At 38.7% G+C, this 27,847-nt stretch overlaps 1 protein-coding gene across 1 annotated transcript; it reads left to right on the top strand.

Annotated features, from left to right (window-relative positions):
• Positions 1-27,847, top strand: HAVCR1 (hepatitis A virus cellular receptor 1). The gene is made up of 9 exons (XM_029218206.1): positions 1-38; positions 2,381-2,438; positions 4,296-4,628; positions 7,807-8,121; positions 11,033-11,131; positions 14,624-14,679; positions 17,711-17,825; positions 18,672-18,708; positions 26,306-27,847. Exons 2-9 carry the CDS (start codon positions 2,393-2,395, stop codon positions 26,406-26,408), a joined length of 1,104 nt encoding a protein of 367 aa, XP_029074039.1. The 5' UTR covers positions 1-38; positions 2,381-2,392; the 3' UTR covers positions 26,409-27,847.

Raw genomic sequence — 27,847 nt, 5'->3', positions numbered from 1 at the left:
AGGATTTTCTCCAACCTAGATGGAAGGACCCTTATCAGGTACTCTTAACTAGCTCATGCACAGAAAGACTGAAGGAAATTGACTTTTGGATTCATATTTTCCACTTAGAAAGGGCCCCTGCACTGGACTGGCCTATAGAGAGAACTGCTGACCTCAAACTCACCTTAAAACAATGCTCAAACAGAGGAGAAACTGCACTCACACCAAGACAAGAAGAAGACAACATCAGAAGTAGATGGCTCTTCCTAGATGCCAGACATGACCCAGATGATTATTTATCATGTTTTCAATATAATAATTACATTAGATAATAATATCATACAATTAAAATTATAGAAATATGAATATAATTATATAATATAATTCTTTATAATAATTTCTTGGACTTTTGCATAAATCCATGGTTTTCTATCATGGGCCTAAATCCTACAGAGTTTAGAAATTAATCCAATTGTTGGGTTTCTGGTCAATTACCTACATCCAATATTTCTGGGTTACCTTGGTGAATTTCTCCTCTCCAAGGTTCTAATTGGATGACCCTTAGGAAATTTATTTTAGAAAAAGAAGTTATAGTTCTGTTTGAGCTATATTGATATTTACTAGATGGGACCCTCTCACTTGGCCAATCAACGGTACTTGCTCTGACCATGGCTATACACATGAATTTTCTTTTAAAGTTACTCGAGCTCAATAAGAACAAGCTAAATTTTAGTCAAAGAATATAACTTCCCATTCATTAGGAGGGACCCTCCTTCAGTTATGGGGTGGATTTATATGACTATCACCAGACTATTTAAGTCATTTAAGTTTAAAAGCTCCCTTATACTGGGAACAGTTAAACTAAGGATAGTCAGCCTAATAACACTAGGAAATTAGGCCGGGTGCCTTGTGAACAGCACCAATATTTCATTACTTTTAAGAAAGCGATTGGTACAGGAGAGACTGAGTCAGATGAGCTGGGAATATACTGGACCGCACCTAATAGAAGCTGTTGGCTTAAATATTTACTTATGACCCTATTAATGCTACTAGCTATATTATTTGTATTCTGCGTATTTTACAAGGTTGTTGTTTCTTGCATTACCAAACGTGTGACTGAGCCTCTGATAAAAATGATGACTAGGCAACTTGAAATGATTGACACACACATATATATTTCTTTATGAACTCAAGATTGTAATAGTGTAACTCTCGATATGGGAAGAAGCAACAAGAGGGAATCTTTGCCTGGACCATAGCAGACTAGTAAGACAGGTGGTCCAGAGACTTTTAGCTACTATTAGCCGTGCCTAGTCCAATAATAGCAAACTGAGGATCAACAGAATCCTGGCCTGACTGAGGAAAGAGTATTCTTAGCACTGTGGGATAAAATGGTCCTGAATTGCCTCCCAAATAATGATTGAATTTATAACCATGAGGGGGCACTCCAGCTAAACAGTGTCACTCTCCATCTGATTCTGTAAGAGTTAAGTCACTAGCCACTGTAGTCCCTGATGTTCAATACACCCTGAAAGGAGTTCAGGGCAGTGATCAGGAATGGCACTCTGTGCTCTGGGAAAACTGGTTGAACAGGCCTTCAGATAGTTAGATGTTTTCAGGAGAAAATTTTATGAATCCAAATTTCTTTCATCTTCCCGTACTTAGAAAAGCACTAGTCATTAACTGAGATATCTGTTCCTTGTGACCAGCGGCGACCTTCTACCGAGATGTGTGCCTGATTGTACTTCTCCAAAATCATATATATGCTTATCTCTCCACCTCTGTCTCTTGGGAGAGGTTCCTCAGAACTCTCTGAAAGGCAGTCTCCTGGGCCAAAGACAGTCCTCAGTAAGTCCCCAAAGAAAACTGAAACTCACAACTCTCGTGTTGTGCGTTTTTATATCAGTGGGCACTTGACAATTTGACTGAGGCTGGAGACTAGCCATTGTGGCCACAGAGCAGGAAGGAAGGACCCTGCCCTCTCCAGAAGGCCAGCTGACTCTCATCTTCGAGGCAAAGGGTAAGTGCACCTTTGCCACGGGAAGTCTGGTCTTTGCTCTGGTGTCCTTGGCTAAGCCGGCCTCTGGTTTCCTTCCTGTTTGCTCCCTTATCTCCTCTGTCAGCACCTGGAGTCAGTTTGGACTCCAAGTATAGGAAAGGAGCTGGGGAAGAGGGGACTGCTTCAGAGGACACCTTTGCCTTTCTGTTGGAAGGGGCAGAGCCCTCAGTCACCTGGAGCCAGCAGACCTGAAGCCTTTGCATGGTCTTGTTTCCAGCAGGTAGTCTTATGTGATTCCCCCCATCAGGGTGAAAGGAGAAGTTGCAATCTGAGAATTAAGACTCGTTCTGATACCATCTGGTTTGGGGGCACACCAACCAGCGTGCTCTGTCTTTCCTTCAGGCCGATACCATCATGCATCCGTGGGTAGCCATCCTGGGCCTCATACTCCTTCTGACAGGTAAGTGAATAGGTGGGCTGTTCTTTGGAAGTGCTGAGGAAGGGGGAGTATGGGGGGGGGGGGTGTGGTGGGTGAGGGTAGGTGTTCTTGGGGTTTGTTGGAAGGTAATGAGGTCAACTAGTGACCAAAGAACCAGGGTGACACCTTAAACCAAAGAAATTGCATAAGTGCTAAGAATTACAAAATCTATGGGTAGGTGAACAAGGCATGATGCAGTACAGGATGACATGTGCTGCCATTTGTGTTGAAACCAAAAAAAGGAGTAGGTAGATGGTTGTGTATGCATGAACTACTCAAGTGTATGTAGCAAAGAGTAACAGTTGTTATCACAGTGTGGAAGGGGACGGGAAGAAGAAAAGGGGATAGGGTGGGAAGGAGACGAGTGCTTTATTGTACCATTTTGTGCCGTTTGATTTTTTTTAACCATGTGCAACTATTTCTTTTAAAAAGAAAATATTTTAACTTTCCTGGCAGTCCAGTGATTAAGATTCCGTGACTGCAAAGCAGGGGGCGAGGGTTTGATCCCTGGTTGGGGAACTAAGATCCCACATGCCTCCCGGTGTGGCCAAAAAAAAAATTTAAAAAGAAAAATATGTTAATTCAAAACATTCTGTGAGATAGGGAAAAATTTTAGAAATAGACATATCTTAAGTTTTAAAAACAATCTCTAGAGGTGGGAATGTGAGGAAAGTACATTTTTAAATTATACTTCTAAAACTTAAATTTTTATAATTAGCATGTATTACCTTTGTAGTCCAAAAATGACATTAAGCAAAATTAAATATTATCAGAATTCCAGTGAAAAATATAGACTCTTAATTTATGTAACAATGAGTGTTTTATTCGCAGAGCATTTCCCAAACTCACAGCTCAGTCCTAACTATGATTAACTGTTGAATCTCAGATTTCTTTCAAGGACCACCCAGACTGCATTTGGCAATTCAGGGTTTTTTAAGCCACTGCCACAGGAGAGAGTTTTCCTGTCTCTTTGTTTTTAAGAGGCAAAATTTAGTATTTGATCGAATATTCTCCGATTTTTTGGTTTCACCTGGGTAAGTGGACCTTACCACCTGCTTTGCAGGGCTGTCATCAACTCACGAGAAAGGATCCCTGCTTAAATTTTTTGGATTGATCGTAAAGCATGATAAGCCTCAGTTCCTCCTGAAACTATTATAAACCCTTTTTTCTAAGAACTGATTTCTAAAGAGTTTACTAGGCTTCTGCCTTCTAGTCAATGCTGCTTTAAGTAAAACATTAGCTCTGATTTTTTTTTTTTTAAGTAAGAGAGGGGTTGTGAGGTGACTTTATTTGCAATAGCAATTTTAAAAATTGCAATAAAAATTGAAAATCAAAACTTTAAATGCAATAGACTTTTTAAAACAGATTTCAACTGAGACAGTGATTGAATCTAGGGGAGAGGAAAAGCCGCATGTATGTATTACCTATTAAATAAGCAGATACCTGTCAAACACAGGATGAAGTACACACACACTCATGCATTACTGGAGTATCATTTGTTTCAAACCTTTTGGAAAGAAATTTGGTCATATTCACCAAGAGACTGAATATATTTCTGCCTTTTATCCCGATACTTTCTTTCTTGGAAATCTTTTCCTATTAGGAAATAATCCTGAATACAGAAAAACGTTTATAAGATGTTTTATCTACAAATATATCTAGTAAATAGTAACGCTGCTAAAGAATATGTTAACATAGAAAAATGCTTATACTAAATTTTAAAACTCAAGATATAGTCAGATGATTACAAACCAAAGAAGCTATATAAAGAAAAAAAATGAGAATGAAATTAAAGTTAAAATATTGAGACCTCATGCTCAGGTTTCTCTTTATTTACAGATGGTGTAACGTCTTACCCACGAGTGACTGGAGTGGAGGGTCAGTCTGTCAGGCTACCCTGCACCTATGGTGGAGAAGTCACGAGCGTGTGCTGGGGCCAAGGGGCATGTCCTTTAACTCGCTGCGGAAGTGACATTATCTGGACTAACGGATACAGTGTCACCTTTCAGAAGGACAAACGTTATAAGCTAAACGGAAACATTGGTGAAGGGGATGTGTCTTTGACCATAGAGAATGCAGCCCAGGCTGACAGTGGCTTGTATTGTTGCCGTGTTGAGAAGAGAGGGTGGTTCAATGATATAAAAATCACCCTAGACTTGAGTATAAAGCCAGGTGAGCTTGTCTTCCTCCTTCCTTTGATTACTTCCTGTGGGTTCCCAGAGATAAGAGTTTTCTGTTTGATATTAACTGTCTTCCTTTATTAGGGAAAGAGGAGGTTCCTATAATCTTGTTTTCTAATAACTTTTGGAATAGAGTAACTTCTATTTGTGTAGAATGAAGTGTTAAGACCCAACACAGTCAAAAATAAATAAAATAAAAAATAAATTAATTTAAAAAAAAAAGACTAACCTTGATTCAAGACCATAGTCTAGAGATCTTCCCAGTCAGCAAACTACCTCCTAAAGCAGTGCTTCAAAAATGCTAGTTGGTTCATGAAAAAGCATTCACTGTTCCACAGTGAAATATAGTGAACATTTTTATGGAGGTAAATTTATTCCACTTGAAGAACTGCCCTTTTCTCTGAGGTTATGTCTTAGAAGAATTCTCAAGTGTCCTGTCTTAACATTTTAAGACTTATAGAGAATTCATACATATAAAATAGGTAATATAAGGTCCTGTCAAGTAGATGTATCATTTGGCTTTAACAATCATCGATTCAGTCTTGTTGCATGTACATTGTATAAGCCTATATAGTTTCACCCCCTCCCTCTGTCCTTTCTTGGATTTTTTGAAGCATATTTCACACCGTATCACTAAATTGACTGTTGAAAAAATAAAATGGCTTTATTGCAGTATGAAAACATTTGCATCTCAATAACGTTCACCTGTTGCTTTTAAGAATTTCATAAAATCCAAAAATCTGGGAAGTTTACATTTTTCCATCTTGATGTAGACATCCTAATTTTTCTTGCCATTTGATGAAAGGAGCAGGTTCTTCAGGATTTCCTGGTTTCTGATGCTCTTTCCTAATGAATCTTCTCCCACTAAAGTCTTCTATTGACAACAGAATCCAATACCTGTGGCCTTCATAAGCTATGACTCTTTTCTGATTTAAATGAACTTGATATTGCAGTCTCCCAACTTTTGTACTTGACTTGTGTCCTTTATAAAGGCAGGTAAAATAAGGTCAATTCTGATGCAGCAAATAGCTGACTCTGGGGAACCTATATGTAGGAGGCAATTTAAGGACGCCAAAAGAGGCTGGCACTGTAGACATGTGACGAGGCAACGTGTGGAGAAGAGATTATTCTTGGAGTTGTGAAATAATCTGATTGGTCTGGCTGAATATTTTTGAAAAAGGATAGAGAAAGAAATTAGTAGGGGACTTTTTTGTTTCTTTTTGTTTTGTTTTAATTTATTTATTTTTGGCTGTGTCGGGTCTTCGTTGCTGCGCACGGGCTTTCTCTAGTTGCAGAGAGCGGGGCTGCTCTTCATCGCAGTGCGTGGGCTTCTCATTGTGGTGGCTTCTCTTGTTGCGGAGCACGGGCTCTAGGCACGCAGGCTTCACTAGTTGTGGCTTGCGGGCTCAGTAGTTGTGGCTTGCAGGCTCTAGAGCGCAGGCTCAGTAGTTGTAGCGCACCGGCTTAGTTGCTCGGCGGCATGTGGGATCTTCCCAGACCAGGGCTCGAACCCTTGTCCCCTGCATTGGCAGGTGGATTCTTAACCACTGAGCCACCAGGGAGGTCCCAGTAGGGGACTTTTAGAGGGCTTAGAAATTCTTTAATAGATGAATATTTACAAAGCCACTGCTCTGTCCAGTGGGAAACGGGTCCGTAACTGAGCCAAAGTGACTCTCTGCCTCCAATCCAATTTTTTGCTTAAGTTTTCTTGCACTTTTCACAGAATCAGCTTACTTTTCAACCTTCTGTTAGGGCTCTTCCTCAGCAGCTCCTCTACCCTTAGTTTCCTAGATTCTTCCTCAGAAAATACTTACCACTGAGGAAGACACATTAGTTAAACAAGCCAATTAGGTTTCTTCCTTTTTATAGCCTTTGATCAGACTTTTTTGCTTGCTTCCTTTTTTCTCTAGATTTGATCTCAAACTGAAGGGAGGGGATTGGATTGCACTCTTCTTAAAAACCTCTAACTACACTGTTAGAGCAGGGTCAGCAAACTGTAGCTCTAGGACCAGATCAGATTATAAAACAGGCTCACCAACAGTTTTATAAATAAAGTTTTATTGGAACACAGCCACACCCATTAGTTTGTATACTGTCTATGGCTGTTTTCACACTGACAGAGTTGAGCAATTACCACTGAGATCACAGGACCCCCAAAGCCTAAAACATTTACTAATGCCTTGTACATAATAGACACTCCTAAATATTTGTTGAAAAAAACGTTTTTCTTCTTTAAGGCAAAAATTAGTTAGTTTCCAAATTAAATTGACTTCAATCCCTCAAAAGAGTTTTCACACCAATTGTCTCCTATTCAAGAGATTTGAGCTTCTAATTTATAGTTAGTAGAGTTGAAATTTAAGAATACTTCTTGTGGGCAAAAAAGATGCCTGGTGAGAAAAAAGTACACATTCTTGATTCAATCCTGCAATTTCTGCTTTTGTGCCAGGCACTGTGTTTTGGGTTAATCCTAGTTGTAGTTCTTTCTCTGGGTAGCTCTGAGGACTTCAGTAAGTGGTTTGGAGTCCTATACCATTTCTGACTCTGGAAAGAGACAAAGTCATTACCTTTTGTTATTATCCCTTAGGAAGGAAGGAACCTTAAAAGGTCTAGTCCACCTTCAAACCAAATGCACAAGGCATCTGTGTTATCTAGCGTTTGTTAATGGTGTGAATTAATCCACATTTAGGATGCAGGTCTGTTGGGATGGTACCCTTAGGACTGACTGAACGGAATGCTATTTGTTTGGTAAATATTCTGGTTCTTGGGAACTACTATTTAGGTCCTAGTCACACGCCACTGAGGACAAACATGGCTTCGGGCTCTAGACTTTTTTCCCTACCTCACGGACGTTTATGAAGATACATAAATCTGATATGCGGGACTAGTCTTTTCAAAGGGCTTCGATACAAATCCCAGGTGTCATTTTTTTATCTCCAAACCTCCCCATATATACTCCTTTCAATGCAGCTGTTTCCTTGTTGTGAACATGTCTTCACTCCCTCCTCAGTCACATATTCTAGTTGACCAATGAGGAGAACTCCGAGTTCATGAGAGATAAGTGCTCACTTCTGACTGGGGACAGTCCCAGTGGTTGTGTTGGTGCACAGGCCCAGCACACGACTCTTGTTTCCTGCTGCTTGATGAATCCTTGCTTTCATGTTGATTTCTAGCTCCACCTACGACAACAGTAATGACCACTATTACTCCACCAATGACCACCACTACTACTCCACCACCAACTACCACCACTACTACTCCACCACCAATGACGACCACTACTGCTCCACCACCAACTACCACCACTAATACTACTCCATCAACAACGATCACCATTACTACTCCACCAACTACCACTACTACTACTCCACCACCAATGACGACCACTACTGCTCTACCAACAACGATGGTCACCACTGCTCCAACAACAACGAGGGCCTCTACCTCTGCTCTTCCAGTGCCAGCACCCACAGAGAACCTCCAGCCAGGTAAACAGATGTGCTTCTGAGCCCAGAAGGCTTTAAAAGGGAGGATATAGACCATCCAGGGTGTTGTGTTAAGGCAGAAGTGCAATCTGGGGTAAGGATTTGAACAGGCTTCCAAACCTGGCTTCACAGAATCTGTGAACCTCCGTCCCATGTTATATTCACCTTTTGTATGTATAAGCATCTTCAGAGTGAGGGGACCCTATAGCTTTTTATCAGATTCTCAAAGGAATTCATTAATAGCAAAAAAAAAAAAAAAAAAAGAAATAAAAAAGCCAGACCACTGATCTTGGACATCTAAGGAGGATGGTGGGGATTTGGCCCAGTTGAACACAGACTTATGAGGAAAAATAGGGAATGCCAGAACAGGGTCAGGTGAACGAGATTCTGTCCTTACAAGGAGCTCTGAATAGAGATCATTTAATCCATTCTGAAGTCTCACCCAACACTTGAGGATAAGATTTCAGTGAAGTTAATGTTTACTCTAGAACCACGCTAACTGCTTTACAAGTATCAAGCCACTTCATTCTTATGACAATCCTACGCCTTGTAGGTGTGATTCAATCCTAGGTTATATTTGTGAGGACCGAGGCACAGAGTCTAAGTTCAGTGCTGACAGTCATACGAATAGAAAATGGCTGAGTCAAGATTGTCCCCTTTAATCTGAATGTTGGGCCTTTGCTGCCTTCTATTATGAACATAGAGCTTATGTTTGGATGAATTTGTCCTGATCTGGCATTCTCACTGGAAAAGCCTTCATACAATTACCCTGTCTTTTCAGGGTGTCAGTGACTTACACAGTTTTGCTTCTGGCATCCTTTAATTTATTTATGTAGCAGAGCAATGCTATTTATACTGATGACAAAGTAAACATCAGATTTAAGGACTTATGGGATTTAGAGTGCACACGTTTGTTTTTTCAATTCTGGCTACATAGTTCATAGTTCAACTTTATGTTAGATTAAAGTTTAGGTTAATACAAGTGGAGAATAATTTGACTTAAAGCTGGGGAAATAGCTTGCCACTCTGAGGACATGTTTAGGTTCAAACTTTCTATTTTTCGGATTAAAAATGTAAATTTTTAGTGGAGGTTCTCAAAGCCTCCACAACCCTTTGGCACTTTAAAGTGGCTCTGGATCCTGAGGAATAACACAAATGTCACAACCTTTTAGCCGAAAAAGTCTGATGGAACATATCGATTTCCCTTCATTCCCGTTGAACCATGTCTATATTCAACCAGGAGGGATCTGAAGGATTGGACTTTGAACTGAGTTTTAAAGAGACGTCTTTAGGTTAAAACTGGGATTTTAGAGCCATAAAACTTTGTAAGAAAAATAGTTTTGTTCCAGGCAGCGAACACACTAGAGCATCTGTTGACTTTCTCAATATTGATTTAGCTTCTTAATAGTTTGTGCCTGCAGAGGTGGGTGGCTTAGTGCTCCTTGTTTGGTGAACATGTGTAAGTTACGGCCTTTGTTTAAAGCAGAGTTTCAGAAGGAAAGTGTTGGTTTATGTGACCTCCTGGGGGATAGTATTAGTTGAGTCTCGTAGGCATCCTGATAGTTTCCTAAAGAGTTTGAGTTTAGAGTTGAACTTTACAGTATAGAAAGGAGGTGAACACTGGAGCAGATCCAGGGCAGGGGAATTTATCTTTACATCCATTCCCTCTCTGTGCTCTGTGCCCCGTCCATGCTAGTTGCCTAAAATATTCATGCACTGGTTGGATATAAAGTTGTAGGAGCAGAGGAGAAAAGAAAGATGACCACAAAGACCCAAACTAGCGGATGAAGTTAAGCTCAAGAGGTCTTTTGCATGGATTTAAGTTGACTGAAGACACTGATCATCTGACTTTCTGATTCATCCTGTTCTTAATTCCTATAGTTCCTAAAGAGAGCCACATCCTGTTACAGATTTGAGCATTAGAGAAAAGCAAAAACAAACAAACAAACCCCACCAAAAACAAAAGACAGTTCAAAACAAGAGAAGAGATGATGTTGAAATGTGAAGACCATGGTGGGGGAGTGGAAATAGAAAGACCAGTGAGAGGCAATGAGGAAAGCCCAGGTTTGGGAACTCTTGTCCAGCCAGCACCACTAACTTGCTCTGATTTTCTGTGGTGCTCTAAGAGGAAGGGATGTAAAGATCTTATTAAGAGGCAAGTGGTCAACTCTCAGGTAAAGTGAAATGTCTGATAGAAAATAAAGAAGAGATTTCAAGAAAGGAAAAGGAAACATAACCCTGAGAACTCTTGGTGAAGCTTTTTGGTGAGAAATGGAAGATGAATCAGATAACACAGGAAATCAGTCTTATAAAAAGAGTGACCAAAACACAACTGCAGAAGGAGCCAAGGTACCAGGAACATTGCTTTGAGGCTCATTACCAAAACTCAGACATTGGACCGTACTGTCACCTTAAAGGGACCTCAAGGAATTAAATATTCTCAGTATGTTTTCCATGCTGGTCAGTGTGTGCATCTCCCTGGAAAGATGTGCAGATGGATAATTAGGAACTTGAGTAAGGTGAGGAAAACCAGATTGGGGTTCTTGTGAAGCGGGGAGAGTGGATTAGTGCCTCAAGGCCCTGGTCCACAAAAGTGCAACGTCATTGGTATGAATAAAAGTTTAATTGGGTGTCCTACATAAGATGCACTGTTGTAGGCCAGAGGGATCCTAGGAGTATAAAAAATGAAATAATTCTGTCTATTGATAAGCTCTCCAGATCATTCTCTAGATCAGATTTATTCATGATAATGAAATACCTATGTGGCAGTATACTGCCTGAAGGCCATCCTTGAATATTTTCTAAGAAAGAGTCAAAGGGTAACTCCTGATTTTAGTTTTGTTTTTTATTTTTCTTCGGGGTGGAAATTTTCCTCCACAAATTGAACACCATTCTTCCATTCTTGTCATTCCAGTAGCTTCTTTATCTTCTACTACGCAGAGAGCGGAAACCCAGCCTACCACACAGCAAGAAACAAATATAACCGGCTCCCCATCACACTCTTGCTCAACAGGTAACTTCCGTTTCTTTCCTGAACACCTGGGAGCTTTCAAATTTTGATGAACATCGGCACATTGTTAAGAAAACATATTCTGGAATAAGACAGATCTGCCTTGAGTGCCAACACTGGCTACTCCAGTCAGCTATGCGACTTGAACAAACGTCTTACCCTCTTTGAATCAGTTTTTATCCTTTGTAAAATGGATGGAATGTTACTGATTTTGTAGAATTCTTGCAAGGATTAAATGAGATAAAGATCTTGGGACACAGTTAAAAGGTAAGTGATAGATTTAGTGGCAATTATGACTATTACTTAGAATGTCCAGAAATACATACAACATAGACAGCTTATATGATTTGGGAACATCCACATGTATATCAGTATTTTTCTAAATTAAATGAACCAGCTTTGACTTCAAACTTAGTATTGGGCTTACTCCCTTGGGCCAGAGCCTTAAAACACTTAAATCCAAACTACGCTGGTCCGGACCAAACTGGTCACCTGTGTTTATGCTTCCTCTAAGACCCAGAGGCTATGTAGAGCCAGGAGGCTCCCCTTCTGCCTTGTCAAGTTTTCATTTCACATGGACACTTTGAGATCGGTTGAGGACACATGACACTGGCACCAAATAGGCATGCCCCACTGAGATTCTGCTATTCCACCCCACTGCAGAAGGAGCCAAGGTACCAGGAACATTGCTTTGAGGCTCATTACCAAGACTCAGACATTGAACAGTACTGTCACCTTAAAGGGACCTCAAGGAATTAAATATTAATTTAATTACTAATTAACAAAAGTCTTCCCCACTCTCCCCAATTTGGGTAGGTACATATTCTTTTGAGATGTAAGATTGACCTGTCTTTCCTGTGATGGAGAAAGGTGATGCTGAGTCCTGTCATCTTTACCAGCTACCTCTGTTACCTATGGTGGTAAATTTGGGGAGTGCCCCATGCAGAACCCCTTTGTAATGCAGAGCTAGCTTATGTGTCCTTGTGCCTGTGATACATCCAAACAAGGTGAAGCTTTGCAAGACTCCTCGTGCACATGACTCATCGTGCTCAGGAGTTGCCAATCTGTAGTGGACCCCCAGTATGGCCTACCTTTTGCCAGTCATTCCTGCAAGCTGGTTAGTTTAAAATGGAGCCAAAGTGAAACTCAGAGAGGGACCAATTCACTTGGGATTAGCTAATGGTGACATTTGGTTTTGAAAGTGGACTCCTTAGTGTGAACTGTTTCCAGGCACAGAAACAAAGTGAAAGTAGATTAAAATACAAAGTAACAGCAGCAGGAGCAGCTGCAACCCACACTTTTATGCGATGAGGAAGAAGAAAGTAGGAGTGGAGAATCGTTCTCTAAAATATGTCACTAAAACCTGATCAAGGTAGAGCTTTCCAGAATGGAAGAGACATTGGAGCAGCTGTGTCCCCATGACTTCTGTGACTGCTGCCATCTTGTCAGTGTCTGTGAGGCTCTCCAGACAAATCCTTACAGTGCCCCAGTCAGAATTCCATGGGTTAAAGCCTCACAAAGCAAAGACTGTTAATCTGGAAGGAAGTTTGGGCATCATATGGCCTGCTACCCACCCTTTGACAGATGGATGTGCCAGCAAACTGTCATATATTACCTCATTTAATTCTTTTAGGGCAGACCTTCCTTATTGCCATTGCCAGACTGGGGAGGCTCTTTAGTTCTGCTTTGGGGATTGATAGCTTCCACTTCAACTGCCAGTTACTAGCTGCGTGCCCATGGGCAGTTGTTGCATTCCTCATTTTGCGTGTTTGTGAAGAAGGAAGGACGTGATGTTTGGAAAGTCCATTGCACTGTGTTCCTCCCCCTATTGCTCCTTTCATTATAACATAATAGTAATAGCTGATATTTGTCTAATATGGTGTTTAGTGCATCTTCTAATGTGACAACTTTATGAGACAGACAAGTGCTATCAACAGCTTGTAGTTCAAGGTTACCCCAGCTAGAAATATAAATATATACATATACATACATACATACATAAATGTATATGCAAAGGCCCTGATCAAGGTCACATTGCCAAGGGACATTGTCAGCACTGAAGTCAAGTTTTATCTGACTCAAGTCCATGTTGTTTTTATTTATTTATTTTTTATGCTGTTTTTGCAACATCACCCATTCTGTACCTGAAATACTTACTTAAGGTTATAACACAAGTCATACACAGAGCCTAGACTGTAGATATTGTCTTTGGCTCTCTAAGAAGTAGTGTCGGAATGAATAAAATGTAGATACAGTAATGTAAAGTGTAAAAATTTGGGGGGATATAGTTAGTCCAGTTTCATTGCCACTGGACAGTGACTTTTTTTTTTTTTTTTTTTTTTGCGGTACGTGGGCCTCTCACTGTTGTGGCCTCTCCCGTTGCGGAGCACAGGCTCCAGACGCGCAGGCTCAGCGGCCATGGCTCACGGGTCCAGCCGCTCCGCGGCATGTGGGATCCTCCCGGACCAGGGCACGAACCCGTGTCCCCTGCATCGGCAGGCGGACTCTCAACCACTGCGCCACCAGGGAAGCCCAGACAGTGACATTTTTATAGCTTTGTCAGTAGTTAGGGAATTCGTAAGACCTGCAGTATTTTCACCGAATGGGAATGCAATGTGTGTGGTGGTTATGAGCCGAGGCTATTGTCTTTTACTAGAGTTGGAAACTTTAACCATTTCAGATCTGTTTCCTCATCTATAAAATGGGGTTTAAAAAATTGGTATAAGGATGTAAAGTGGTCAGTAAAAAGAGAAACCTGTATTTGACCTATAGTTGCTTAGGAGGGCCAACAGTATATGTTCTGTATGACAAACGAGATATTTTAAACACTATTAAAATTTGGATATTCAAAACTTTAAGGCATGATATCCTTTTATATTGGGGTTTTAGGTAGTATAAGATACTTTGGCCTTGGGGCTGATATAACGTATTTTCTAAAGCACTTCTGCAACAATGTCTAGGCACTGTGGCATATAATGTAGGAGTTGGATGCCACCTATTTCAGATATCTTAGTACATTTCACACACATTTTGAATATAAAACCAATGTAACAACTATTTTGGACGGGGTGGTTCTGCTCTTTGGATGTGCAATGGCCTCTGAGCGTCCTCACTGGCAGCTTCTTAGCTGTCATGAAAATATGAATTACATAAATTTAAGTGGCAATTTTTAACCTAGTTCTGATAATGGGCCACTATGACTCCTCTAAAATTGTAGGTAAACTTTCTGTGTACGTGCATTTTTTTCCACAGAGAGAAAAAAAAAGGGTTCATTTTGGAAGGGTCCATGACAAAACTGTTTAAGAAGCACAACCTTACAGGTTAAATTAATAAATGTTAGTAACTTGGTATAACTCTTGCAAGCCTACAGCATTTAGCTATATGATTATTCAACTTTTCATTCATTACCAGAAGACAATGTGAATATATTTGGTGTTTGCAGTGAAAATTCAATACTTTTTGTCTTTCTAATTCATTTTCCTTCTTGTTGAGCAGATGGGTATGGCACTGTGACCCAGTCTCCAGATGCCCTTTGGCATAACAATCAAACTGTAAGCATATTCCTTCCTACTTTATTAGCCAGATTCACTTGTATGTCTCCCTGGAAGCAAGTTACATTTAGAGATTGTTATTGTAAGACTAGTCCACACATTTCAAATAAAGGAAGAAAAGAATTTGACTCTTAAATAGGGATGCTTTAATTAACTTAAAAAGTTTATATAGATGCACTAGTTGTCAGAAATACCTGAAAAATGATATTTTACTCTCTCTCTCCACACACACACATGCACACACACACACACACACTACAGACTTTCTCCTGCCCAGAAAATTAGAAAAAACGAATGAATTAATTCAAGGATCGTGCGTTAACGTTACATACCAAGGACGGCTTCAGTGATCGTTAGAGAAGTAACGCGCTTTGAATTGATGTGGTGGAATGGGGGCCATCCCAACTAAAAGTATTATATAAATGAAAGTGTGCTTGCTTAAACATAGGCCCCCTAATATCCTTTTCCAACCCAATTGTCCTCCTATATAGAAATTTTGAGGCCACTTCTGAGTCTTTCTATGCATAAACCTCCCCATATGATGACTTATTAAGGTCCTAACATCTTGAAAAAATTTGTGATTCTGTAGGATGTTGTCATACTTTTTCCACAGTTAGATTGAGAAAAATCTTAGGGACTTTATTCTTATAATGTTCATCAAAACCTCATCTTTCTAAGTTAGAAGAATTTATCAATAGGTCCTTTACTTTTGGCTCCCTTGGGTGAACCAACTTTCCTTTTACCATGTGCAAATAATTCTTCGAAGCAACAAACCTAAAGAGCTTCAGGTATGAGCGTCATCCTGATCACAATTGGTGAGAAGTTGCAGCATGGCCATTGTAAGTGAAATTCAAGCTCAGGCAAAGTGGGGTTATTTAGTGTGAGGTCAAATGGCCTTATGTTACATACCTTAGTGACAACGAGAGCACCACTACATAGGAATGATATTGAAGATTTTAACAACTCTTATGGTATGGGCACTGATTGCTCTGATGGATATGTGCTGAATTTGTATATGCCTGTTAAATAGCAGAACTGCCACAATGTAAATGACTGTTATATTGTTATAGCTGGATTAGGAAAAAAAGAAACAAACATTCTGAACGATGAGATTGTTCTTTACCTCAGTTACCGGCAGGACAGGTATGTTTAGCAGCAAGTAGAAGCAAGTTCACAACAGGCAAAATCGTGGGCTTTTTGTGTCTTGACTCTGAAGATGTCAAGGTGTCTCCCAGGTATCCTGAAACCAAGCAGCATATATTTCGACCCAGTAAATCAACTTCCTGAACTCCATATTAGGGAGAGAATTGAACAAATACGTGAAGATGTATAAGAAAAGATGTTCGTTGCTGTTATTTATACTCATGAAAATGTTATAAACAACCTAAATGTTCAATAATAAGGGATTAATTACTTAGTCAGTTAAGCATGCCCGCTTATTGCCATTAAGCATGTTGTCACTGCAGTGCATTTACTGACATGAGAAGACAGTGTTGATTGTTAAATGAAAAAACTAACTTTTAAAATAGTGTAGGGACTTCCCTGGCGGTCCAGTGGTTAATAAGACTCTGCGCTTCCAATGAAGCGGGTGCTGGTTCGATCCCTGGTTGGGGAGCTAAGATCCCAAATGCCGTGCAGCATGACCAAAAAATGTGTGTATGTATGTGTGTGTGTGTGTGTGTGTGTGTGTGTGTGTGTGTGTAGTGTATATACTGTAGTATATATTGAATATAGTAACTGCTTCTGTTAAGAAAAACACTAGGATAAAATTCTAGAAGAGTATGTAATGAAAAATGGTAATAGTGGCTGTTTCTGGATGTTGGGATTATGGTTGATTTTTGTTTTCCTTTCTTTATGCTTAGGTGCACATTCTAAAATGAAACTGCAGTTTTCATGTAACATAATATTTTTAAAAAGGAAGCAAAGCCTGCTTCCTGTAACTCCATGTTCCATGTAACCACTTTACCCCCCACAAGTAAGGTAATTACACAGCTTTTCCCTCTCAAGACACTGGCTGTTCCCCCTTTAAGCAAGGACAGCTCATGTTGTAAGTCACCATCCTTTGTGTTCCTCATAGTGTTGATCAGGAAGTACCTAAATTATCTTTCCCAAGAACGCTATTTAATCTGCATTTGACAGACAGAGAAACAGAGGTTCAGAGAGGATAAATAACATGTCTAGGGTCACACAGCAACTAAGTAAAAGAGCTGGAATTTTGACTTCAGAGATTAAACTCTTATGCAGGAAGAGATTTGAGACTTAATCTTGTTCTCTGATCTTCACTTCCTTTCTGTTAAAATACCTACCCCATGGGGCCTCTTTAGGATTAGAGTTAAGTTATGTAAAGGGGCTGAACATGATGCATGGTGTATTTCGGTTTTATTCTGGGAGGTGATGATCCCTTATGAACCATACTAGGAGATTTAAATAAAGTTGTATTTCTTTCCAGTTGTGCAACATTTTAATTGTTAAGCAGGGCCATGTATATGAGCATCTACTTTCAAGTCCATTTATAAATGCGTAGATGGAATCTTGAATTCTAGTTAAAAAAAAAGTTTTGTAATCAAGGGCCAATTTTAATAATTGAACACATTCACATAGCTTGAGAGAACACCACCACGTCAACTTATATAGGAACAAAAATTGTTGTTTTCTTTTTTAATATCATAAGAGGATTATTTATGAAAATAGCTTATTAATTTTTTAAAATAGGTATAATTTACATATAATAAAGCACACTGATTTGAAGTGTACAATTTGAGTTTTGACAAATGTATACACCTCTGTAAATACCACCGCAAGCAAGAGATAAAACACTTCTACCACCCCAAATACATTTTGAGTTCTAAATTGTCTTAGAATTTCACCACATGGTTATAACTTTAAATTATTTGGTCTTCCCCTCATGATCCGGAACTAGCCAAAGGCCAATAAAGATAAGTGTGTCTGTGTACATTATTTTCAGAAATGTTTTCTACCCATAATTCTAAGAAGATTTTTTTTTTTTTTTGATCTGCTGATGTTTCCTTAGCTTGTGACGCTGGCACAAGATCCATGGATGAGCACCAATGAGGGAGTCTACATTGGAGTCTGTGTTACTGCCTTGGTATCATTGCTCACATTTTTGGTTTTCATGATTAGCAAAAGTAAGTCACCTCAGGACTGTGCCTGCGGGAGTTTTCTTGAGCCAAACTGCCTGTAGCCCTACACACCACATGATTTGAATTTCACATAACTTCCTTGGTTTTTACCTTGTTCTTTTTTTATTTTTTCTTTATCTTAAAATTATTGTCCCATACAGAGAAACATGATATTTAAATTCTCCATAGGAGAAATTAAATGTGGAGAAATAAGTGTTGATTGGGTAGAGTTGGGGTTTGGAAGGCAGCAAACCATTGTAATATATAAGATGTGTTCACTCCTCCTTTCCCCCTTCCCTCAAGAACCAAGTTTTGGTGAAATTGTTGAGGGTGTTACAACACCCACTTAACAGAAGAAGCAAATGGGACATTGAGAGGGATACATGATTTCAGGGCGAAGAGTAGAACAAAGGGGTTCACAAGGCACCCATCCAGGGCCTCCTGGTCTCCTTCCACCAGTTGTGCATGTGTGTAAAACCTGTCACCTATGGAAGAAACACAATCCCCCATTTTTTTTACAGTGAAATATAATTGCATTAAAGTAAGTTGGGATGTGTGGGTGAATACACTAAACTATTAGTAAACATGAGATACTTTATACTAAGGGGCTTATTTGGCTCCTACAGATTCAAAAAAAGTTACCTGGAGTTATCAGGCGAGGGTCCAGATTGGTTTTTTCCCCCTTCTTTTTAAAAATATTTTCTTATAAATTAATTTTTTCAGCTTCTGAGGTCTGTACAGATTTTGTTCATATCAAAGTAATAACAGTAATAATATACTTGTTTGGAAAAAAAATCTCATGAACTCTGTGTCTTACATGTTTAATTTTCTCTCACTTCTTCCCCAATTTAGGATATTTTTGCCTGAGTAGCAAGGTGGAGCTACTACGGTAAGGTTGAAAGTTTGTGTCAATGCTTTTTGATATTCTTACTCTAGTAAAAATAAGGATAATTTCTCTCTCCCTCTCTTTTCCTTCTGAACTCTCCATTTCATACTCTGGATCCTGAAAAATCTAGTATATAGGACACCTCCATTGCCGTCCAACCTTCCAGTGATATTTTTAGCATCTCTGTATTTCCCTGGAATTGCGCCAGAACTGCTCCAGAAACAGTACCTCAAACCTGACCGCTAGAGCAAGAGAACTAAATTGCAGATTTTGTTTGATGGGACATTTGAATGGGTTGTTTGGTTTGTTATTTGATTTCATTCAGGGCTTTGTTTATTGAGTGTTTATTGAATGCCTACTAAATTCCAAAGAGATGGACAAAACAGACAGAAACGTATAAACGAATAAGCAGGGTATTTTTAGAACTTGCAGAGAAATGCCCTGGGGAATACAGAGCAAGGCAATAGGCTATGTGAGTGAGCCTCAACGGAGCAGAAGGCAGTTCTGCAAAGATCTGGAGGAAGATGACTCCAGGCTGAAGACATACAAAGGCACAGGCTGAGGCACGTGCTTCCAGCTCCCCACCCTTCCCACCATCCCCATTGTTACATGCCCAGCCTGCTCTGTTCCTTTACATTAGTTGTTGGGCCTCATAGCATTTGAATTTTTTGCAAATCTACCCCACTGCCCAGGGAAAGTGAAATCTTCTTTATATGCATTCATGTAGTCATTTCCCCAAACACCTGTCTGTAATGGTAGGAAACCTCTGCCTACTTCCAAATCCAAATAGCCTGCTTCATTTGGTCCAGCTTGGACTTTTTTTTTTTTTTTGAGATATAGTTGTTTTACAATGTTGTGTTAGTTTCTACTGTACAGCGAAGTGGAGTTCCCTGTGCTATACAGCAGGTTTTTATTAGTTATCTATTTTATACATATTGGTGAATATATGTTAATCCCAATCTCCCAATTCATCCCTCCCCGCCCCCACTTTCCCCCCTTGGTGTCCATATGTTTGTTCTCTACATCTGTGTCTGTATTTCTGCCTTGCAAACTGGTTCATCTATACCATTTTTCTAGATTCCACATATATGCATTAATATACGATATTTGTTTTTCTCTTTCTGACTTACTTCACTCTGTATGACAGTCTCTAAGTCCATCCACGTCTCTAAAAATGACCCAGTTTCATTCCTTTTTATGGCTGAGTAATATTCCATTCTCTATATGTACCACATCTTCTTTATCCATTCATCTGTCGATGGGCATTTAGGTTGCTTCCATGACCTGGCTATTGTAAATAGCACTGCAATGAATATTGGGGTGCACGTGTCTTTTTGAATGATGATTTTCTCTGGGTATATGCCCAGTAGTGGAATTGCTGGGTCATATGGTAATGTAGATTTTCTGATGATGGCCGTTCTAACTGGTGTGAGGTAATACCTCATTGTAGTTTTGATTTGCATTTCTCTAATAATTAGTGATGTTGAGCAGCTTTTCAAGTGCTTCTTGGCCATCTGTATGTCTTCTTTGGAGAAATGTCTATCTAGGTCTTCTGCCCACTTTTGGATTGGGTTGTTTGTTTTTTAGATATTGAGGTACATGAGCCGTTTATATATTTTGGAGATTAATTCTTTGTCCGTTGATTCGTCTGCAAATATTTATCTCATTCTGAGGGTTGTCTTTTCATCATGTTTATACTTTCTTTTGCTGTGCAAAAGCTTTTAAGTTTCATTAGGTGCCATTTGTTTATTTTTGTTTTTATTTCCATTACTCTAGAAGGTGGGTGAGAAAAGATCTTGCTGTGATTTATGTCAAAGAATGTTCTTCCTATGTTTTCCTCTAAGAGTTTTATAGCGTCCGGTCTTACATTTAGGTCTTTAATCCATTTTGAGTTTATTTTTGTGTATGGTGTTAGGGAGTGTTCTAATTTCATTCTTTTACATGTAGCTGTCCAGTTTTCCAAGCACCACTTATTGAAGAGACAGTCTTTTCTTCATTGTATATCCTTGTCTCCTTTGTCATAGATTAGTTGACCATAGGTGCATGAGTTTATTATCTCTGGGCTTTCTATCCTGTTCCATTGATCTAAATTTCTGTTTTTGTGCCAGGACCATATTGTCTTGATTACTACAGCTTTGTAGTATAGTCTGAAGTCAGGGAGTCTGATTCCAGATCTGTTTTTTGTTTTTTTTTTTTCTCAAGATTGCTTTGGCTATTTGGAGTCTTTTGTGTCTCCATACAAATTTCAAGATTTTTTGTTCTAGTTCTGTAAAAAATGACATTGGTAATTTGATACGTATTACATTGAATCTGTAGATTGCTTTGGGTAGTATAGTCATTTTCACAATATTGATTCTTCCAATCCAAGAACATGGTATATCTCTCCATCTGTTTGTGTCATCTTTGATTTCTTTCATCAATGTCTTACAGTTTTCTGAGTACAGGTCTTTTACCTTCTTATGCAGGTTTATTCCTAGGTATTTTATTCTTTTTGTTGCAATGGTGAATGGGATTGTTTCCTTAATTTCTCTTTCTGATCTTTTGTGGTTAGTGTATAGGAATGCAAGAGATTTCTTTGCATTAATTTTGTTTCCTGCAACTTTACCAAATTCATTGGTTAGCTCTAGTAGTTTTCTTGTTCTTTAAAAATTGCCATTGGTAATTTGATAAGGATTACTTTGCATCTTTAGGATTTTCTATGTACAGTATCATGTCATCTGCCAACAGTGACAGTTTTACTTCTTCTTTTCCAATTCGTATTCCTCTTATTTCTTTTTCTTCTCTGATTGCTGTGGCTAAGACTTCCAAAACTATGTTGAATAATAGTGGTGAGACTGGACATCCTTGTCTTATTCCTGATCTTAGAGGAAATGCTTTCAGTTTTTCACCATTGAGAATGATGTTGCTGTGGGTTTGTGGTATATGGCCTTTATTATGTTGAGGTACCTTCTCTCTATGCCCACTTTCTAGAGGGTTTTTATCATACACAGGTGTTGAATTTTGTCAGAAGCTCTTTCTGCGTCTATTGAGATGACCACATGGTTCTTATTCTGCAGTTTGTTAATGTGGTGTATCACATTGATTGATTTGCATATATTGAAGAATCCTTGCATTCCTGGGATAAATCCCATGTGGTCATGGTGTATGATCCTTTTAATGTGCTGTTGCATTCTGTTTGCTAGTATTTTATTGAGGATTTTTGCATCTATATTCATCAGTGATATTGGTCTGTAATTTTCTTTTTTTGTAGTGTCTTTGTCTGGTTTTGGTATCAGGGTGATGGTTGCCTCGTAGAATGAGTTTGTGAGTGTTCATTCCTCTGCAATTTTTTTGGAGGAGTTTGAGAAGGATGGGTGTTAGCTCTTCTCTAAATGTTTGATGGAATTCACCTGTGAAGCCATGTGGTCCTGGACTTCTGTTTGTTGGAAGATTTTTAATCACAGTTTCAATTTCATTACTTGTGATCGGTCTGTTCATATTTTCTATTTCTTCCAGGTTAAGTCTTGGAAGGTTATACCTTTCTAAGGATTTGTTCATTTCTTCCAGGTTATCCATTTTATTGGCATAGAGTTTGTTGTAGTAGTTTCTTATGATGCTTTGTATTTCTGTGGTGTCTGTTGTAACTTCTCCTTTTTCTTTTCTAATTTTATTGATTTCAGTCCTTTCCCTCTTTTTCTTGATGAGCTTGCCTAAAGGTTTATTTATCTTCTTAGAGAACCAACTTTTAGTTTTATTGATCTTTGCTATTTTTTCCTTTGTTTCTATTTCATTTTTTTCTGCTCTAATGTTTATGATTTCTTTCCTTCTACTAACTTTGGGTTTTGTTTGTTCTTCTTTTTCAAGTTCCTTTAGATGTAAGTTTAAATTGTTTATTTGAGATTTTTCTTGTTTCTTGATGTAGGGTTGTATTGCTATAAACTTTCCTCTTAGAACTGCTTTTGCTGCATCCCATAGATTTTGGATCATCGTGTTTTTGTTGTCATTTGTCTCTAGGTATTTTTTGATTTCCGCTTTGATTTCTTCAGTGATCTCTTGGTTATTTAGTAGCATATTGTTTAGCTTCCATGTGTTTGTGTTTTTTACATTTTTTTCCTGTAATTTATTTCTAATATCAAGTGTTGTGGTTGGAAAAGATGCTTGATACGATTTCAATTTCTTTAAATTTACCGAGGCTTGATTTGTGACCCAAGATATGATCTATCCTGGAGAATGTTCCATGTGCACTTGAGGAGAAAGTGTAATATGGTGTTTTTGGATGGAATGTCCTATAAACATCAATTAAATCTATCTGGTCTATTGTGTCATTTAAAGCTTGTGTTTCCTTATTAATTTTCTGTCTGGATGTTCTGTCCATTGGTGTAAGTGAGGTGTTAAAGTCACCCACTATTATTGTGTTACTGTCAATTTCCTCTTTTATAGCTGTCAGCATTTGCCTTACATATTGAGGTGCTCCTATGTTGGGTGCATATATATTTATAATTGCTGTATCTTCTTCTTGGATTGATCCCTTGATCATTAGGTAGTGTCCTTCCTTGTGTCTTGTAACATTCTTTATTTTAAAGTCTATTTTATCTGATATGAGTATTGCTACTCCAGCTTTCTTTTGATTTCCATTTGTATGGAATATCTTTTTCCATCCCCTCACTTTCAGTCTATATGTGTCCCTAGGTCTGAAGTAGATCTCTTGTAGACAACATATATATGGGTCTTGTTTGTATTCATTCAGCGAGCCTGTGTCTTTTGGTTGGAGCATTTAATCCATTCACATTTAAGATGATTATCAACATGTATGTTCCTATGACCATTTTCTTAATTGTTTTGAGTTTGTTTTTGTAGGTCCTTTCATTCTCTTGTGTTTCCCAATTAGAGAAGTACCTTTAGCATTTGTTGTAGAGCTGGTTTGGTGTTGCTGAATTCTTTTAGCTTTTGCTTGTCTGTAAAGCTTTTGATTTCTCCATCAAATCTAAATGAGATCCTTGCCGGGTAGAGTATTCTTGGTTGTAGGTCTTCCATTTCATCACTTTAAATATATCATGCCACTCCCTTCTGGCTTGCAGTGTTTCTGTTGAGAAATCAGCTGTTAACCTTATGGGAGTTCCCTTGTATGTTATTTGTCATTTTTCCCTTGTGGCTTTCAATAATTTTTCTTTGTCTTTAATTTTTGCCAATTTCATTACTATGTATCTTGGTGTGTTTCTCCTTGGGTTTATCCTGTATGGGGCTTGCTGCACTTCCTGGAATTGGGTGGCTATTTCCTTTCCCATGTTACGGAAGTTTTTGATTATAATCTCTTCAAATATTTTCTCTTGTCCTTTCTCTCTCTCTTCTCCTTCTGGGACCCCTATAATCCGAATGCTGTTGCATTTAATGTTGTCCCAGAGAATCTCTTAGGCTCTCTTCATTTCTTTTCATTCTTTTTTCTTTATTCTGTTCTGCAGCAGTGATTTCTACCATTCTGTCTTCCAGGTCACTTATCCGTTCTTCTGCATCAGTTATTCTGTTATTGATTCCTTCTAGTGTATTTTTCATTACAATTATTGTATTATTCATCTCTGTTTGTTTGTTCTTTAATTCTTCTAGGCCTTTGGTAAACATTTGTTGCATCTTCTTTACCTTTGCCTCCATTCTTTTTCTGAGGTCGTGGATCACCTTCACTATCATTATTCTGAATTCTTTTTCTGGAAGGTTGCCTATCTCCACTTCATTTAGTTGTTTTTCCAGGGTTTTATTTTGTTCCTTCATCTGGGACATGGTCCTGTGCCTTTTCATTTTGCCTGTCTTTCTGTGATTGTCCAGCTTGGGCTTTAAACAGGTCTTTCTTCGATTCCAAATCCATCCCTCTTAAGCTGCCAGATGTTATTTCTAGTTCTCTTTCATTGGATGTTATTACATAGTGTTTCCTATGTCTGAGTTAATCATATGAGCCAATCCACAGAACATGCCTTGAACTATGCCAAACATATTGCAAGTGTTCCATAAACATTGGCTTTTATTATTGCAGTCATGCCCTTCACAGCAGTGAACCTGTACACCCTTCATAGGCACTATTATTATTCTTAGTCTACAGATTGGAAAACAGGTTTAGAGATGTTAGTAACATCCACGGTCACACTGCACAGCAGGTAAAAGACTCAATCTTATGTCTCTTAGAGTCCAAAACCCATACTTATAGAAATTTTTGACTATCTGCTTCCAGGAATGGAAGGAAAAAAATGCTCCCTACAGGCAGAAAAGCATGAAAGATAGCATCCTTTTAGTTTATTTTTGTCCTTTTGCTGTTAACGTTTTTTTAAAGTTTCACTTTTTGTCACCTAATTAGAAAAGAAAATATTTATTGTAGGAAATACTGTATAATACAGCAAAGCAAAGCAAAACAAAACCAAAAATGAGCATTTCCCCATGAATTTATTTTTGGTGCACCTATATCACATTGACTCATTTTGAGCTGCTGACACCTAAATGGTTTCCACACATGTGTGACTAATCCATTTAAAGATCAGAACTGAATGAAGATGCAGTACATTTCATATCATTTCCGGGCAGGCTTAACTAATAAAAAGTAGTAACTATATACACGACAAATTATAAAAGAGTAGCAATATCAAAACTCCACAAACGACCTATTCATATTGATGTGTGAGCATATGTGTTATAAAAGTCATTTAACCCATGGCTTTCTAATTTTGACCATTAAGGCATGGTAAGATTTTTGACTCCATGATCTAGTATACACTTCGATGAAACAATACTATTTAACTATACCAGTATGCTCTGATATTTTGTATACTTATATATATTTATCTTAAAAACAGGATATAGAGCACTAAATAGATTTAATAACCCTCTCTAAAGGGTCACAGTCCACAGTTGGAAAAACACTAGCCAAACCATTTCCTAGCCATCTTTCAGAATATGTATACTGGTTTAGTACTTCAATTTGATGTCTGATGTTTGTCTTCTTAGATTTTCTTTCTTTGTTTTTTTTAAAGATATTTATTTATTTATTTGGCTGCATCGGGTCTTAGTTGTGACACATGGGATCTTCTTTGAGGCATGTGGCCTCTTTTGTTGCAGTGCATGGGCTTCTCTCTAGTTGTGGTGTACGGGTTTTCTCTCTCTAGTTGTGGCACGTGGGCTCCAGAGTGTGTGGGCTTTGTAGTTTGCATCATGAGGTCTCTCTCACTGAGGCCTGCAAGCTCAGTAGTTCTGGCACACGGGCTTAGTTGCTCCATGGCATGTGCAATCCTAGTTCCGCGACCAGGGATCGAACCTGCATCCCCTGCATTGGAAGGCAGATTCTTTACCACTGGACCATCAGGGAAGTCCCTAGATTTTCAATTTTTGTATTCTATTACATGAGACTCTAGAAGGAGACCAGTCTGAGGTTTTAGAAACTACTGCTGAGGTTTTCTACCTGCTTATTAAACACTTTCCTGAAATTTCATATTCACAACTCTGAAAGCTTGTATTTATTTCATAGGCTGTGTGAATGGGGTTCTGGGAAATGCAAATACCCAATCTTGCTTGAACATAAACAAGTGCACTGCTCATACTTGAGAAGTGGTCTGCTTTTCTCTTACTCATGTTATTCTTTCTGTAGTGTGATTCCGTTGAGGGACTCTCACATTGGAGCTTTGAAAAATGCAGCTCTGAAGCCTGTCCGAGCAGAAGACAATATCTACATTATTGATGACCTTCATTAAGTCATGGATCCAGTGGCCTTCTAAGGCATTATGCCCTTGACTGTGGAAGACAGTGACCAGATATCACTGTGCCAGAGTCCTTTCATGAAGCAGGACAATTTTTCCATCAGTTTCCCATGGCATTCCAACCAGTCGGTGATATTGGGTAGAGTGAGTCTAGCTCATCTGTGTACCGTCAACCTGTGTAACATTGTCCTAATTTTTTATACTAAAACTGGCTCAATCTTTCTGGTCATTGCAGAGCTCTCTCCAAAACATGAAATTTATTCCTTAGAATTGTGCGTTCTCTTTAGACCCTATGAATCCTGTTTTCTATCAAGAATTCTCCTTGGGGAGACAGAATAAACACTACTACCTCAGTTACCAAAGCTGTCAAGAAGAGCTGAATACCACTTAGAATCAACAAATCCAATTTGGGACTTAAAGGACTTAACTTGGAAGCATTTCATGATTGTCATTTTTTTTAATCAAGCAACTTCAAATGTTATATTCATTAGGGCCCCCAAAGATTTCAAATCATGGGAGTGTACAGGTTTTTATTTACACAATGGGAAAATAGAAGTGAATGTGATTTTGCCATTATAGGTATATCTGGTTTCTCAGGGCTCTGGAAATAGAAGTGCTTTCCCTGGGACCAGGATGGGTATTTTAGCAGTTAGAAGAAGCTGGCGTAGTGAGTGGACCATGGAGACACCAGGGGAAGAAAATCAATTGCCATATGATTTATGCTGTTTCGGCTACATTGGTGCCACAGTTCTAGGCACTTATGTAGACAACTGGCAGACTCTCTGATGTAATTTTTAGAATGAGGCAGCATGGAAATAAAAGGAAAAAAGAGGGGGAGGGAGTAGTAAAAGAGGCTTTCTGACTTAGAAAAGCTAGTTTGCAAATATAATAGTGTTGTTTGAGAGTGTTACCAGTTTCAACCGAAATGCTAAGTTGTCCTCAAACCACTTTGATTTTTAAAATTGTTTTGGAAGGATAAAGGGTCTTTTTCATATTGAATCAATTCCTGTATTATATCTTTTTCACAGCTCAATTAAATTTTTGGTTTTTCCAGAAGAATTAGAGAAAGGCTAACGGTAAGGATATTTTTAGTCACTAGGAGCATTTTTACATGAACAGTTAACAAGACTGGAAATTAATTTCAATTTGAGTAAACCCTGAAACAACTCATGCTTGAGTTATTTGGGAGGTGTTCAGAGCTACTCACACCAAAGTGGTCCATGAGGGCTGGATGCTTGTTTTTGAAGGTAATGTTTTTGACACTTCTGCGGAGTTCTGGGAAATTAACAGGACCTCTGAATAAAGGTTATGGGGCAAAGAAGATTGCTAAACATTGTATACTAGTTTTCACAAGTGGGACCAGACTTATCTAGTTTAAAAAATTATGTTCCAACTACAGGGATTTTTTTTTTTTAATTCAAGACAATATGCAT

Source organism: Monodon monoceros, unplaced genomic scaffold (assembly GCF_005190385.1).
Source record: "Monodon monoceros isolate NGI ecotype Baffin Bay Population unplaced genomic scaffold, NGI_Narwhal_1 Super_Scaffold_12, whole genome shotgun sequence".
Lineage (NCBI taxonomy): Eukaryota > Metazoa > Chordata > Mammalia > Artiodactyla > Monodontidae > Monodon > Monodon monoceros.
This window is presented reverse-complemented; position numbering and strand designations above follow the sequence as displayed.